The sequence below is a fragment of the Cannabis sativa genome, chromosome 5 (genome assembly GCF_029168945.1).
Source record: "Cannabis sativa cultivar Pink pepper isolate KNU-18-1 chromosome 5, ASM2916894v1, whole genome shotgun sequence".
Classification (NCBI taxonomy): domain Eukaryota; kingdom Viridiplantae; phylum Streptophyta; class Magnoliopsida; order Rosales; family Cannabaceae; genus Cannabis; species Cannabis sativa.
In genome coordinates, this window is record NC_083605.1 from 69222059 (window position 1) to 69238289 (window position 16231).

The 16231-nt window shown below is 36.7% G+C and overlaps 3 protein-coding genes across 6 annotated transcripts; 2 read left to right on the forward strand and 1 right to left on the reverse strand.

The window, feature by feature from the left end:
- The first annotated feature begins 107 nt into the window (after positions 1 to 107).
- On the forward strand, positions 108 to 3876 carry LOC115716213 (uncharacterized). Its single transcript, XM_030644955.2, is given in 5 exon segments — positions 108 to 421; positions 424 to 641; positions 1091 to 3328; positions 3429 to 3493; positions 3594 to 3876. Coding segments are annotated over 3 exon segments (2499 nt in total). The 5' UTR covers positions 108 to 343; the 3' UTR covers positions 3294 to 3328; positions 3429 to 3493; positions 3594 to 3876.
- Positions 3877 to 4035: 159 nt separating this feature from the next.
- Positions 4036 to 6992, reverse strand: LOC115716214 (uncharacterized). Of its 2 annotated transcripts, none has more exons than XM_030644956.2 (5): positions 6495 to 6992; positions 5707 to 5958; positions 5550 to 5618; positions 4852 to 5044; positions 4036 to 4732 (listed from the first exon to the last, which is right to left on the reverse strand). In XM_030644956.2, the coding sequence occupies exons 1-5, from the start codon at positions 6864 to 6866 to the stop codon at positions 4329 to 4331; spliced, it is 1290 nt and encodes a 429-aa protein (XP_030500816.2). In that variant the 5' UTR covers positions 6867 to 6992; the 3' UTR covers positions 4036 to 4328. The 2 variants fall into 2 exon arrangements, with proteins under 2 accessions (XP_030500816.2, XP_030500817.1); XM_030644957.2 differs by having other exon boundaries at positions 6491 to 6992.
- A 5550-nt stretch (positions 6993 to 12542) lies between these two features.
- LOC115716362 (uncharacterized) lies at positions 12543 to 15963 on the forward strand. Of its 3 annotated transcripts, none has more exons than XR_004011568.2 (8): positions 12566 to 13508; positions 13650 to 13721; positions 13813 to 13896; positions 14256 to 14866; positions 14960 to 15019; positions 15279 to 15413; positions 15509 to 15637; positions 15732 to 15963. XR_004011568.2 is itself a non-coding variant. In XM_030645141.2 (3 exons), the coding sequence occupies exons 1-3, from the start codon at positions 12813 to 12815 to the stop codon at positions 13816 to 13818; spliced, it is 774 nt and encodes a 257-aa protein (XP_030501001.1). In that variant the 5' UTR covers positions 12543 to 12812; the 3' UTR covers positions 13819 to 14171. The 3 variants fall into 3 exon arrangements, 1 of the variants encoding a protein (XP_030501001.1); XR_004011571.2 differs by having other exon boundaries at positions 15279 to 15364; XM_030645141.2 differs by lacking the exons at positions 14256 to 14866; positions 14960 to 15019; positions 15279 to 15413; positions 15509 to 15637; positions 15732 to 15963 and having other exon boundaries at positions 12543 to 13508; positions 13813 to 14171.
- Positions 15964 to 16231: the final 268 nt, after the last annotated feature.

The following is a 16231-nucleotide window of genomic DNA, read 5'->3' on the forward strand; positions in this document are numbered from 1 at the left end:
ACCAAATACAAAATTCAAAATAGTATTTAACGTAAAATTTTCATACATTTTATAACTTTTTTTTTTTTTGATGTGGAAACATTTTCTTTTTATATATTTGGATTTTGTTTAGCCTCCAACCAAAATCTCCCGTTACAGACATCAGAGAGAGAGTCTCAGCCGCTCAAACCCTCCCTCTATCGTACTCTCACCCGATTCCAACCCTTCCCACCTTAATTCTTCGCTCAAGTACCTCCACGGCGGCGCTCGGCCACCGTTTCTCTCACACTCAAACTCAATTAGGGCATCTGGAAAGCTATGTACAACGGAATAGGTTTACAAACCCCAAGGGGATCTGGAACCAATGGCTACATCCAGAGCAACAAGTTCTTCGTCAGGCCTAAGACCGGCAAGGTTGCCGAAAACACCAGAGGTTTCGAGGGGGATCAGGGAATGGCTGGTGTCTCAAGGAAAGCCAACAAGGATATTCTCGAGCATGATCGGAAGCGTCAGATTGAGCTCAAACTCGTAGTGCTCGAGGACAAACTGACTGATCAGGGTTACACCGATGCTGAGATCGCCGAGAAACTCGCCGAGGCGAGGACGACTCTGGAGGCGGCTGCCTCTTCGGAAGACACCGGTGTATTTTCTCTTGATAAGAAGTGAGTACTTTTTTATTCAAGATTTTCTTTTTCATATATAGTTGGTACTTGAAACTTATTGATTGATTTTTGGTCAAGTTATCTTATAATTATTTTGCGATTTGTGCACCTTTCCATATATATATAAAAAGATTTGTATACTTGTAAGCATGTATTTGTAGGCGGTGAAAGACCAAACTCTGTTCTAATTGTGCAGTTTCTTATGCAACTTGAATGGGGTTAGAGATGTTGGATTTCATAAGTAGTGATTTGTAAAGAAAGAAACTACAACTGAAGTTTACCCTTTTTTTTTAAGTGTCTATTATTGTTTTTGCATGGTATCTGTTATGTGATTACAAGAAAGATATATACAGTCAGTTGATTCCTATAATATTTGTAATTTGTGCTTAATTTAACACTTATGGCTCTGCAATATTAATTGGTTACTTATTTTCTTTTGGCTTGAGCAGAGTTGCAGATACCCAGAGCCATCAGATTGCTGCTAGAAAGGAGAAGCAGATGGAAACTTTAAGAGCGGCTTTTGGCATACGTGATGCTGAACCTGATGAAGAAGAAGAAGGTGAGATTGATGATGGGCTTGGAAGTAGTCAGAAAAATGGTATGGATGATGATGGTAAGCACCAGAAACGTGAGCATTCTTTCTTGGACAGAGATTCTGGGTGGAAGAAACGCACGGAAGAGAAAAATAAATCTGAGAAAGATGTTTTGAAAAAGAGTACTAAAGAATCTACAAGAAAGAAGGAAGAATATAGAAAGAGGAGGCATGGGGATGAATCTTCTGATACAGATGATAGTGCCAGGAATTCAAGAGCAGTTAGAAAGAAGCATCGGAAACATAGCAATGGTAGTGATGATGAGGATTTTGATAAGAAGCGTTTGGTTGCAAAAAAGCTCAAGAAAAACAGAAGACATGATAGTGATGATTCTGATTCTGCTACTAGTGATGATTCTGGTTCTAGTAGCACTGATGATTCAGATTCTGCTACTAGTTATGATTCCTCTGATACTGATGGCAGTGCAAGGAACTTGAAAGCAGTAAGAAAGAAGCATCGAAGATCTGGCAGAGGAAGTGATAAAGAAGACAAGAAGTATAAGGTTGCACATAAGCACAAGAAAAGCAGAAGGAATGACAGCGATGATACTGATTCTGCTACTAGTGATGATGATGTAAGCAAGAAGAATTCTAGAAAGCAAGCTAAGAAATCTGAAAAGTCACACAAGAGGCATGACTCAGATGATGATTCTAGTACTGATGAAGATTTGTCGAAAGCTAGAAGCATAAAGGGAAAAGTTCATACAAGAAGAACAGAAAGACGACATGATTCTGAGGATGAGTCCGACCCTGCTAGTGGGAAGAAAGCGATGAATGATCGAGTGAAAGAAGAGATGAATCAACATACTAGCCACAGGAGACATGAAGACAGTTTTGATGTTAAGGATCGCAATAGGAGGGCTGATGGAAATGGAAAAGGCAATAGAAGGCATGATGTCGATAGTGAATCTGACGGTGAAATGAAAATGAAGAATGACAGAATTAAAGAAGAGACGAATCAACATGGTAGCCGCAGGGGGCATGAAGACACTTTTGGTGGCGAGGATCGGAATAAAAGGAAGAATGATCGAATTGAAGAGCAGAGGAGTCATTATGATAAGTACAAAAGACACAATGGCGATTCTGATGGTGAGGATCGCAATAGATGGATGGCTGATGGAAACAAAAATGACTACAGAAGGCATGATGTGGACTCTGAATCTGATTATGAGAAGTCAACAAAACCTCCCCATGGAGCAACTGAGAGAAGTCAGAGAAGTGGCAAGAGTGATCACAAGTTTGATAATTCTGATGCAAGTAGTGATGAGAAAATACAAAAACACAGAAGTAGGAGGCATGATAGTGATGATGTGGAACTTGATTCAAGATCAAGATATGGTAGGAAAGGTAGTAAGATTGTAAGGCAGACAACAGTTGAGAAGAGGTTAGTTTCCAGTGACAGTGATACCAGTGATGATTCTCTTGCAAAAGATAATGAAAGTGATTTTGGTACTGGTGCTCGGGACTATGCTGATAATAAGATCCAACGAAGAAAATCTGTTATTGAGAGTAAGGTTGAGTACCGTGATGATGTGAGTAGAAGAGTACAACGAACAAGTCCAGAACATGACTTTAGATCTGGTGGAGGGCTAGGTGATGAAAAGAGGAGGGAAATAAGTGGTTCAAGTGATGATGAGTCCCCGAACAAAAATGTTAAGAAATCCTCAGAACTGGTTGGATCCAAACGTTTTAATGATGAGGTGGCTGATGAGCCTAGGAGTAGAATTTACAAGAAGGATGATGAACAACATGTTGGTAGGACAGATCAAGAGTTTGAACAACGTGGAGGCCAGAGGCATGTGAGGAGTGATGAGGAGCAAAGAGTGAGAAAGCATGGAAGAGATGAAGATGATTATAAATATAGAAGGTATGAACGAGGGAATGACGATGAATACCATGGAAATCGAAGCTACAGAAGGGATGAAGAACAGAAACATAAAGATATTGACCGGGATAGGCAGAGCGACTATTCCAAAAGACCAAGATATGATGATTCCAGGTCAAGTGAAAGAAGAAGGCATGATTATGAAAGACGCAAAGATGACATGGCAAGGCGCTGAGATTGATTCTATTTTCTTACAACTGCACAGTATGGGTACGTGACTTTTGTGTTAATAATTGCTAGATTTTTATTATTTGTTGCATATATCTGGTGGTAGTGTACTAACTAGTATTCTGGCTTCACTTTTCTCTAGGCTTCCAAGATTAAAATGATTAATTGCTGATTGACTAATTCGTAAGCATGAAAGTATTGGTTGAGGTCTGAAATTGTAGCCTCTGACTTTATTTATATAATATATATAAAAAGAAAAGTGTATTGTTTGAGGTTCTTTGGTCTAAAAGGTAATATTTTGTTTCAGTCTTTGTCATCCCAAAGCTGTTGAGAGTTCTCGTGAAGATTGAAAGAGAAGATCATCTGCTGAACTGATGTTTTTTCGTATTTGGGGCATATGGACGTTTTTCTGTTGTGGGATCATGTAACTCTATTGTATTTACACAGTCGCAATTTGTGATGTGTGTTTTTTTTCTCTTTTATAAATGTTGTCACCTCAAGATTGAGCTTTCTAAGTATTTTAGTATTTTCGAGAAAGTAAACTTTTGAATTTTGATTAGTTTAAAAAGTGTCTATTGGCACTTTTTTTCCTTTCTCTCTTCAATCTTTTTATAATTAAATCCAACATGAAAGAAATTTAAAGTTAAAACTGAAAAACACACCCTTCTTAAATTTGTATACTTTTTTTTTTAATTATTTATTTATTAATCAAAATATTTTATATTTTATTAAAATGTAAATGTAACCACTTTTATAAGTGAATTGCCCAATATATATTCACTTTCCAAAGTAAAAATTAAAATAGGTAAAATAAATTGGGTATACAATAAGATAAAAACTGTAAAGACCACAGAGGCATGTTCTTGTTTCCATTTTTCCTTTTAGAAAGCTTGTATGAGCGCCTGAATATGCCATATATTCAGCTGAATTGAGTAGTAACTAGCAAGTCCCCAAATACCCGGAAAAAAAATCTAAAAAAAAGAAAGGACCCAACTGCAATTATATCTAGAAGATCATTGTTGAGAGGCTGAACCATCTATGATCAATGTTTTTGAATAACTCTAAGCTTCGCACTCCTACTCCGGCGATTTAGTTTTTCCTCCTCTTCAGAAGGTGTTATTGGTCTCTTTGTTAGAATTGTTCCTTTAGACCCGTGTATCATTTGTTTGATCCATGCTTCTTTCTCATCAATCTCAATTCTGGTGTTTCCACCATCCTTTTCCATCTCTCCATATACGTTATCAATGCCAATGATGTCAAGAAATGTCTGTTTCACTATTCTGTCCTCCAAACTGTGGAAAGATATTACAGCTATTCTCCCCCCGGGCGCAAGGCAATCAAAACAAGCATAGAGTGAATCTTCTAGTGTTTTCAGTTCGTCGTTTACAGCTATCCTTAAAGCTTGGAACACCCTCGTTGCTGTCTTAATCCAACCTTGCCTGCCTCCTGAAAAAAAGTTCAAAGTGTGTTTTTTTAACTATCTTATTTAGTAAATCATCATTAATATGCATAGTAATTGTGAAAAAAAAAAGAGAGGATTGCAGGAGAAATTCGAGTAAACATACCTCTACTCCCAGAAGTTGAATTTCGAATAAGACCTACGAGTTCACTAGTAGAATGCAATCCACCACGTGATCGAGCTTTCACAATTTTATTCTGAAGAGAGTACCAATTACTTTCTTCCCCATAATCCCGCAAGATTCTCCCCACTTCAGCATCTGGCCAGGAATTTAAAATATCTTCTGCTTTCAGACTTGCCTGTCATAGGCCTGCTCCAATCAGTAAAAATGAAACAAAAACTTAAAATGATTCTACAGAGGGTTGAGAAAGGCTACAGGAATCATGGTTTGTCCAAAAACTTCCATTCGCCACGCGAATATAGATAGGATTACACAAAAATGAGGGAACAAGAATACTAGTGTGCTAAGAAAGTGGTCTTGGGTAGTCTTGGTTGCTCCTACATGAACTAGTGAAACAAATATGTCTCTTAATCCACACCCGGTGGGAGAAAATGAAGGCGAACTATAATAGCATTCATCACGGTGTCATGTCTTCATCCCACTTTTTTAAAAACAACATATTTGTTTGATTACTCATCTCCAATCCATCTCAATTTTCTTTTTCAAACTACAAGAACTTGGGTTTAATATTTACCAAATCAACATCACCGTCGAAAAAAAAGCAATCAAATTTAGGCCCTTAATAAGAAAAAAGTGTTATATTAACTGAAACATTAAAATCCAAAAGATGGATAGCAACATACCTGAGGATCCATCCGCATGTCAAGAGGTCCATCACCAAGAACGCTGAACCCTCTTTCAGGATTGTTAACCTGAAGAACACAACGATACAACATCACCATAAAATAATATCAGGAAAATCATGTTTCACATACTAAGGAAGTTTTATCACAAGCAAACCTGCATAGATGACATTCCCAAATCCATTAATATGCCATCAACACCAGAGTCCAAGAGATTCTCATCATCAACCTCACTAAGCACGGATTTGATGTATCTAAAATTCTTCAAAAATGTATATGTTTTCAGCTCAGCTGGGATGCTAGAATCACTTTGCAAGAGGGCATTGATTCGAGCTACAGCCTTCTCGCGTGCCAGGGGATCAATATCCATTCCAACATAATATCTCATTTCAGGATGGGCTTGAATTATCTAATAATAATACACAGAAAAGAAAAAAACCAATCTTTAGACATGAAATTCAGGAACCATGCACAATCAAATTACACAAACCATGAAACCCATAACAAAAATAGTTAATCTAAACTAAGCTAAAGCTTCATACAATTATTCTTAAGAATTATACACAAAAGCTGAGCTAGTTTAAAAAAAAAAAAAACCAATCTTTAGACACGAATTCAGGAACCATGCACAATCAAATACACAAACCATGAAACCCATAACAAAAATAGAGAATTTAAACTAAGCTAAAACTTCATACAATTATTCTTAAGAATTATACACAAAAGCTGAGCTAGTTAAAAATAAAAAAAAAACCAATCTTTAGACATGAAATACATGAACCGTGAACAATCAAATTACACAAACCATGAAACCCATAACAAAAATAGTGAATTTAAACTAAGCTAAAGCTTCATACAATTATTCTTAAGAATATACACAAAAGCTGAGCTAGTTAAGAAAAAGAAGAAGGGAAAGAAAAGGTAGTAAGGAAATGAATTACAGACAGCAGAGGAGTGACCAGCAGCTCCAACAGTGCAATCCACAAAGGAGCGAAGCGACATCGTTTTGGAAGCAGAGAAAACGTCAACCACTTCTCCGAGCATAACTGGGATATGGTTGGCTGTGTCTCCAAAGCGCTGAACCGCATCCAATTCAAACTCTCGGTCGGAACGCGTCCTCCTCTTCTCCTTGACAAGTGCTTCTTTAGACTTGGCCATAGCTTTCAAATCTTCGAGTTTTTTCTTCTTACTCTTGACGGAGGTACTAATGCCCGAAAAGGGGATTTTTTGTGGGGTGATCGCCCCAAGACGAGAGGTTGCGGCAAAGGTAGCAACGGAGAAGAGCTTGGCCGCCGACATTGACGCCACCACTCTCATTTTTACTTTTCTTGCACAGAGTTTTCCTGTCAAAATATCACATTCACTGCTCGGCTTCTGCCCCCTCGCCTTGCGAAACAGATTTGGGCTTTTCTAGTGGGCTTTCTGCTTACTGGGCCTTCCCTTGGATCAATGCGTCGTTACCTTTTCTAATTTATTTTAGAGGAAATTGTACTCTATACCCTTTTTATATTGTCCTCTTTTATTTTTACCTTCTTTTTTAAAATCTATCATTTTTACCTCTTTTTGTAAATATTGTACTAATTTTGTCCCTGTCACTTCAAGATACTCTCCATGTGATTCTCTTATGTAAGGATATTTTGGGTACAATACATATAAAAAGAGGTATGTTTCAAATAAATATAAAATTAGAGGTAAATTTAATTAATTGATGAATAAAAGAGGCATTTTTCAACTTATCCCTTTATTTTATTTGGGATAATTAGACCGAAATTTTTAATTTTTTTACTTTTATACTGGGACGGAATTTTTTTCAAAAATACTGTGTAAGTTTTATACTATGTACTGTGTTAAGTTTTCATTATTGTTCTAATATTGTTTTTTAATTGTTCACGGTTATTTTTAGTTGTTCTGTTTTGTGTTCTACTTGTGTTTTATAAAAATACAGTATTTTTGAAAAGATTTTCGTGTGATAATATTTTTGTAAAAGTTAACCCAAATTCCAGTATTTTTGATTTCTCCTGAAGCAAGCCATGAGCATTTTACTCAAGACCTCCGTCAAGTTTGTTCCAATCTTGATAACCTTGATTGGGTCTACTGTGTTGAGGGGAAGTTCTTTGAGTTCCTTGGTCAGACTAACTCATGAGCCAATTTCCCCAAAATAGGGGTTAATGTCGTCCTTGTCTTGGGCAACTTTAAGTGGCTTTAGATGTTGTTTCTGTCTTTCTATAGTTTGGACTATAAAGGTCTTTGTTGTCTCTTCAGCTTTCGTAGAAGAGGTCTTGCTCGTCCCCCTGGTGCCGTAGCAGCAGAGGAGGTCTTGTTCGTCCCCTCTGAAGCCATAGAACCAGAGGAGGTCTTCTTGGTGAGTGATAACAAATTGCAATAATAACACTCGCGAAGAGTTCTTTGATTACCAAGGAGACAACCGATACCAGTTACCGTTGGGAACTTGACGGACAAATGGTATACTGATGAGATGGCTCGAAGGCCGTAGAGGGTTGACATTTTGAGCATCACATTGTTCGGAGACTTCACATCCACCACTATGATCATAACCATGATGGTGGTCTTCTTGGGACAATGTCAACAGTGAGTGAAAGTTTGATCTTGCCACATGGAGCGATGCCGGCTCCACTGAAACCTTACATAAGTTGTTCACATGGTTCCAAGTATTCTAAGTTCAAACCCATTCTAATTAGAGCTTGCTTGAATAGGATGTTTGATGATGCTTTGTCGTCAATCATCAATCTAGCCACCATTATAGTAGCTCGACAACTAAAGGATCGTTGTGAGGGTAGCTAACATGATAGGAGTCTGATTCTCTGAAGGGGATATGTTCACATTCGTAGCGTTGAGACTTTGGAAGATGCTCTGCAACCTCTAGGACTTTAGCTCTTGGCTCATGTTAAAGTGATCTTTCATACCTTTCTAAGGCCTTCCTTGAATTTCTAGCTAGGTGAGTGTTAGAATTATTTTACCAGGATCTTAAATCTACTCACAAGTATATTTATTAACACCCTAAATATGAACTTTCTAAAACGATGAAATAAACACGTATAAAGTTTAGGAAACCTTACATTGGTTGCAGCGGAATAATATGACTCCTTCCGTTCAGATATCTAGCCCTTGATTCCTTTTACGTAGCGAGCATTATCAATATCTGAACCTGAATCTCTTTCTCTGAATCTTTGATGCTGAAACCTCCTTCTTGCTGAAAGTCTTTCTTCACGATCTTCCTCACTATGATTGAGGTATCACTTGCTGTGTGTGGGCACTACTCTTACACTAAGAATTTCGAAATCTCAATGAGGAAGAGAGAGAGAGTGGGTTCGGCCAAAGATAGGGAGAGAGAAGGCTCAGTTTTTTTTTTTGAATGAAAAAAGTAGAAAATTTAAGTGTAATTTTCCTGAAGCCTTCACTATCTATTTATAGCATTCCACTAGGGTTAGGTTTGAATTATTTGGCATTAAAATAATGAAAATATCAGTTTAAAAATTTAAACCAAGTGGTCGGCCATGTACAGTAATGGACCTTACTTGTATTTTGCAGTTTTCTCAATTCTGCATCTGATTTTCTCAAAAACGCCAATTTTCAAATTCAACCATTTAAATGCCAATTATAACTATTTAATAACTATAAATAATTATTAAATAATATTGTCATTTATTATATTTATTAATTGAACCATACAAAGTATTATAATTAACAAATATGCCCCTAAAACTCTTTCTTTACAATTTTGCCCTTACTTAGTGAAAAAATTCACAAATAGACATAGTCTAATTTGAGAATTATAATTGATTAATCAAAACCAATTATATGAGTCTTACAAGCAATATTATCTCAACTAGTGCGGGGACCATGGGTCTATATAACCGAGCTTCTAATAAGTAGATCAAGAATTTATTACTAAAATTCACTAACTTATTAATTCTTCGTTGAATCCACACATAGAACTTAGAATTGCACTCTCAGTATATAGAATGCTCTATATGTTCCATCATATAGATGCATCATTAGTTATCCATTGTTATAATCCTAATGTGATCAATGATCCTCTATATGAATTATCTACACTGTAAAAGGATTAGATTACTGTTACACCATACAATGTATTTTATCCTTAAAACACTTAACCCCATATAAATGGTATTTCAGCTTATGTGAAATGAGATCTCCACCATTTATTTTCGTTTGGTCAAGCTCGAAGGAGATCATCCTTTGCTTACTATTCGCCAGATAGAAGCTATAAATTCCATGTTTATGTTAGCGCTCCCACTCAATTGCACTACCGTGTTCCCAAAATGTACGTATCACCCTGACCTAAAAGTAGGCTTAACTAACAAATCAAAGAACACGAATAGCCTTTCAAGATTGAGCCTAATCATAACAGGATTAAGAACATTTGATCTAGGATCAACTAGGCGATATTGACTTGAATAGATATTATGGTAAGTTTAATAAATCTAAGTCAAAGTTCAATATCGGTCCCTTCCGATGCATACTCCATGCATCCAACCTGAGCTTTACTTTAGCCAATGCTCTGGAAAGAACATAGCACTTCTCCAAATGCAAGTAAACTCTGTTGTAGATTATCATATCAGTAAAACCCTATGTCTGATAAATCTAGGAAACTTTATTCACATAGTCATGTTTACTTTCCAATGTGTTGGCGACACAATAAACAGGATCAAGTATGTGAAAAGGGTTTCAGATGAATTCATACATTATGTACATATAATCATGAAATAAATCATGTGAACCATGAAACATTAAATGTTATTTCTTATCTATATTAATAAGTAAATCTGATTATATTGAAATGAGTTTTATTTAGGGCATAAAACCCAACAGTGAGGGCCTTCAATCACAATCTCTAGCCTGCATGTAACTGGCGCAAGTTAGAGAGGTGCATTGCCCCCAGTTGGAGCTTCAAGTCGTACATACTGCTGAAGAGCATCATATTTTTGTCTGATGAGAAATTTAATCTCGTCCCGCAACTGACTACACTCATTAGTGTCATGACTGTAATTTTTGTGGTAGCGACATAATTTGTTCATGTCCTTCTTTCATGACTCTTTGAAAGGGAAGAAGTTTGTGATACGGTACCGCTGACTGTGTAGCCATATGGATCTCCTCTATTGGGCCAAGAGGATGAAGTAGGTTGTGAAGTGAGGCATGGCTCATGCCACTTGTGAGATCACCTGGCTGTTGGCACTTCTTCGTGACTTTGGTATCCAGCACAAAGATCCCGCCATCCTTTACTGTGACAACACTGCCGCCATTCACATCTCCGAAAATCTCGTATTCCATGAACGCACAAAGCACATCGAGATTGACTGCCACGTTGTCCGAGAGAAGATCCAAGAAGGCACACTAAAGCTAATTCATGTCACCACCAAAAACAACATTGCTGACATCCTTACCAAGCCCCTTTTACCAAGTTATTTTCAATCTATTGTAACCAAGATGAACTTAAAAAACATATACAGTTCATCTTGAGAGTGGGGGTAATAGAATTAGCTGGCCCATCTTTTCCTTTGGCCCACTTTATTTTCGGCCCACTATGTTTATTGGGCTGTCATCTTCTTTGTCTAGTATATATTCACATATTGTAACCCTAAGAAAACTAATTGGCATTTTACTCTCTACGTGAGCCATTTTACCAGCAGAATAATATAAAGAGTTTTCTCTCTTATCAAATTCATAGGGGTTCATAGCTATCCAAGTCTCAAAGGACTTAGCTCATGCTCAAAACAGAAAATAAAATGAATAATACGATATGTTTTTCCATGGAAATGCTTTGTCTTTTACAAAATATTCAAATCCAAGTTAAAAAGAAGAGAAGAGAAAATAAGAAGAAGAGAATAACAAAATTCGAGCTAGGAGCTCGGGTCCTTCTTCCACTTCAAAATTCACTCTTTTTTGCTTGGATTTTCAATGCTCTAATTTTTTGCAACTGTCTCCTCCATTAATGGCAACTCAAAATTGTGTATGTAATAGATTTTCGGTGCTTTGTTGTTTTGTAGTTATATTTTTGTTGTTTTCATGTTGTTTGTTAAGTTAATTTAAGATTGTCTTTTAGTTGTTTTTTTTTTATTTTATCGAAACACAGTATTTTTGTAATTTCAAAATTTTAGATACAGTAATTTTGTAAAACTGATACAGTAAAACAAAAAATTTCGTATCACAGTATTTTTATAAATTTTTCCTAATTTTATTCCCTTCATTTTTAACCATAAATAATTTTGAGTTGAAATCACATTATTTTTAATTTTATAATTATAAGTAAACATACATCATTAAATATAAAATTTGTGTAATTTAAATGTGTCACAATCCTTACTAACTTTTTTTTTTGGGTAAGGAATCCTTACTCTAACTTGATTATTAAATTAATTAATTTTTTTTTTTAGTTATCCAAACAGCATATAATTATAGAAACATTTATACTAAAAATCCTAACAATCCTCATTAGTCTAAAATATGTGTACTTTACTCAATCGTCCCTCTCTCACATTAGTTTAAATAATAAAATTCAGATTAGATTTTAAGAATTATTGATTACTTTGACACGATCACCCCTCCATACATATGTCACGCTCTGCCATCGCACCAGTTCTTCAAACACGTTTTCATATACATACCATCCTACCGTAGATCTCCACACATAAGTGGGTCCCACAATAGATCCAACGGCCAATAATACATTCACCGGTTGATCACGAAAAAGCGAAAGACAGGAACGAGGACATATTCCTCTACAACAGCCTTCCGTCACTCACAATTCCTTTGCTGCTTTATTGTATTGTACATTCATGACTACTCCACAAAATTTGACTGAACTACGGTACAATATGTAGAAGCACGTATCAAAATGGTCCCCCAACAAAGATACCTATACTTTTTCTTTTGGCAATAGTGTAAATAAGTAAAAGAGTGTAAGGGTATTTTCGGAATAAAAAAAGTGTAACGGCGTAGGCTGTAGAGGAAAACTCACTATGTGCGCCTGTATATTGTTTATATCTCTGAAGAAAGAACTAAAATACGCTCTCGTATAAATAAACCTATACTCTCTCTCTGTGCCGAACCAGACCATTTGAGCTTCGAGATTTCATTCTTCTGTTAGGGTTATTGTTTTTCTATGTGAGAGAACGTCGAGTACATGCTGTTCTAGTAGAAAAATCTCAGAGATATACATATATTCTTGTGTATATTATATACATATATAGTTCTACGCTCAGTTAGTGGTTTCTTTCAACAATGGCTACAGCACCTGTCAAGTCTCCGTTGCACAACTTCCCTCTCACATTCTTGAAATGGGGCGGCGCGAAGAATCACACTAGCGGTGGTCATCATCGTTACCGTCGACCAGTCTCGGCTGAGAACTCTCCCGTCGCCGATCATGGTGAGGTTGACCCGGATAGGAACGATTCGGAGCCTGAAGCTGGTCGGACTAGTAAGGTCGGATCGCGTACTGTTCGCAACAGATTTGGGTTTGCGTCTTGCTCTTCAGCGGAGAAGGTGCAGAAACAGCAAGGGAGCAACGAGAGTGATGAGGTTGTCAGAGATGGGAAGCAGCAGCATCGTGATGGAGAAGAAGTTGAGGCTGAGGAGACGGTTCAGAAGCCGTGGAAATTGAGGCCGAGGAAGGTTTTGTTCTCGAAACCTGCTTCGATTGGTGTTAAGAATGGAGAATTTCAGGAACCAGGTGGGACTGTTACTGGCAGCGGTGTAGGAAGTGGTCAGAATCAGAGTGAGAATCAGAACCAGCAACAACCGAAATCGCTGAGGCTAAGGGGATTCTCGGAGCAGCAGAGTACGGAGAAGAAAGAGAAGAGGAAGTTTTGGATCGCGCTGTCTAGGGAGGAGATTGAAGAAGATATCTTTTTGATGACTGGGTCAAGGCCTGCTCGGAGGCCGAGGAAGCGTCCCAAGAATGTTCAGAAACAGCTTGACGTACGCCTTTTTACTCATCATCTTCTTCTCCTGCTTCATGTTTTCTCGATCGTTCACTTCAATTGTTTGTGCTGGTCTTTCTCAATCTTCAAAGCATTTTTTTTTTTTTACATATTGGCTGATTTTCATTGTTTATTTTAGGCTGTTTTCCCTGGATTGTGGTTGGTGGGTGTTACTGCTGATGCTTACCGGATCGCTGAGGCTCCTCCTAAGGTTCTAATTCTCTCAATCTTGACTGTGTTTGTTGCAGTTTCTTATGGGAATTTCTTGCTAATATGCTTTGTTGTATGTTATTATTTTGCAGAGGTAGATGAGTCCTACGCCAATTGTGACTTGAAGCTTGAACAGGGCGAAAGGTTGCATATCTGACTTTGAGACCTCAATTGAGGTATAACGCAATGAATTTTGTAAAGAGAGGATATGAATTTACGTACAGAAGAAAAGAAAGAAAGGAAAGAAAAAAAAGTTGGAAGGAAACACATTCTGATTTCCTTGTTTTTTTCATCATCTTCTTTTTTCAAATTTAGTGTTGCGGATAGGGGTATGATGTGCAGGGGAGCAGAACTTAGTTGTTTTCTTTTTGGTTATCTTAGTAGTCTTAAGATGTAAACAGGAACCGATATAGTTGAATGGTATAGCGTGAATTTTAAATCCTTTTTATCATATCCTCTGTATGTGTATATTGGGGATTCCATTGTGTTTACTTGAAGTAATCCTGATCAACTGATTATTTACAATGTTTGACAGGCTTCCCTACATCGCTGGGGGGCACAGAGTAGCTTAATTTTCAAATCCTTATTATGATAGAGGATTAATTCTCTGCTTGCTTCCTTGTTCTGGAAGAGCTCTTCTTCAATCGGTTGTGATTGTCAAGATGAACCCGTTATGAGGTTGAAAGCTCATAAGCTGGAAGAATGTCTTGATTTTCTTCATTATTTCAAAATAATATTTTCTAATATTGTTATTTTTTGCTGACCAAATTAGCCAACTGTCAGTACTCAGTAAGTAGTATTTGAACTTAAACAATATAGTTATTTCACAATGGACCGAGTTCGAAAATGAGATTTTGCATACGCTTGTGTCAGCACGTTGGGTTAAGTATTTTTGCTATGTATAGGAAGTCTATGCATTTGGTCTGAAAGTAATGGTTATTAGACACTAGTTTTTGATTACTTTGATCACGGACAAGGCTGGTAGTGTTTCAGCTTTCAAGCTCTTTTATCATTTGGGTAAAATGATTTGAGAATCTTCTACTGTTGCTTGATGCTAAGTCCAAGAACCACTTCTGGTGTGCACGAGCAGTAACACTCTTCCGATTAGCTAGCCTCGTATCGGTGTAGCCTCTCTCAAAAGCAATGGTATTGGTGTGTTCAAATCTAACACTCTTCATAGGCACAATAAAGTAGTTTCGAATGGGAATTCACATATTTCCAATGCTGTTTACTTTATAGGTTTGCACTTGTAGACAGGAAAATGAGACAATTTGGTTTTTGTTCAACAGCTGTGTAGAGGTAATAATTACAAGACTTCTTGTCCATGTTGTTCCTTTGGTTTGAATTTTATGATGCTTATTTAAATTTAAATTAAGTGCTTGTTAAGGAGGCCTGCTGGAATTTCAAATTTTATCTTCACAAAACTTTACACTTCTATTGACTTGTTTTTTTTACTTTTAATTAATATTTAGGCTATATCTCCTGATCCAGTTGAAATATTACCTCGTGTCTCATATTTTCCATGCATGTATTGTTGCTTTCCAATTGTTAACTTCAGAAGTTTGGCTGTGGCTGAAGTCAAAAAATGTTATTTTTGCCACCAAGAGAGTGAAGGAGCAGATTCTGAATGGCTCAATCAATTTTGTGAGTCTTGCCTAAGAAAAACAAGTTCAATTGCCCATTACTCATCCGGGTTTGTTAATATTTCGATTAGTTGATGACTTCTTCAAAACTTTTTCTTCTCTGAATAAACAAGCCATAACAATTGCCCTTTTTCTTTACACTCAGTTGGCAAGCCAGCTTAGCTGCAGTGTGATAATTCTACTACAAATTTTGATGAAAGTAAAGAACAACAGTCAATCATTTTCACTGAGTTCAATGTTTTCCCTCCTGTTATTGTTGATGCTCAGGAGCCAGGTAATTGTTGAAATAGATCATAGCTGTGAAATAATTGAATTACCTTGGTAGATTGTCTAATACTTACTTCTTTTTACTTCAAAAATTTGAGTAGCAAAGGCAAAAACTTGTGCTGGAATAGGAAGATAGAAGATATGTTTTATGCAGACATGGAGAAAATCGAAAGAACCCATGAAGCTCCTGCAATATTGGGGTAAATTAAAGTAGTTTTTCTTTCTTTCCTCTTTTCTCCATTGCTTCGTTTATTTCCTTTAATATTAATAAATGTTCACTTTGAGCGTTATGCACAATTAAAGTATGGAAGAAAAATAAATTGACACTATTCACTAGCCATGAAAGAACAAGTAGATTTATGACTAAAACGTACGTAAGCATATGTGGCATCATTTAATAAACTTTGTTGAATGAGAAAAATGCTTATTATTGCTGGGTCAATGTGTCACCACATGTTTGATTGAAGTGGATGAAAAACATTGGTGGCTACATATATTTTTCCTTGGCTATAGAAGTTGGGACATCTCATAGGTCAAGACTCGTTCTTTTGACCAATTACTGGTCCAGAAATGTATCTTAAATATATATTTAAATTAGAAT

What these genes read in the sequence shown, in the direction of transcription:
- LOC115716214 (XM_030644956.2), bottom strand. Translation starts at nt 6,866, where the DNA reads ATGAGAGTGGTGGCGTCAATGTCGGCGGCCAAGCTCTTCTCCGTTGCT. An exon ending in CTGCTGGTCACTCCTCTGCT is followed by an intron (nt 5,959 to 6,494) that starts GTCTGTAATTCA and finishes TATTATTATTAG; the next exon opens with ATAATTCAAGCCCATCCTGA. An exon ending in TGGGAATGTCATCTATGCAG is followed by an intron (nt 5,619 to 5,706) that starts GTTTGCTTGTGA and finishes TGTGTTCTTCAG; the next exon opens with GTTAACAATCCTGAAAGAGG.
- LOC115716362 (XM_030645141.2), top strand. Translation starts at nt 12,813, where the DNA reads ATGGCTACAGCACCTGTCAAGTCTCCGTTGCACAACTTCCCTCTCACA. An exon ending in ATGTTCAGAAACAGCTTGAC is followed by an intron (nt 13,509 to 13,649) that starts GTACGCCTTTTT and finishes TGTTTATTTTAG; the next exon opens with GCTGTTTTCCCTGGATTGTG.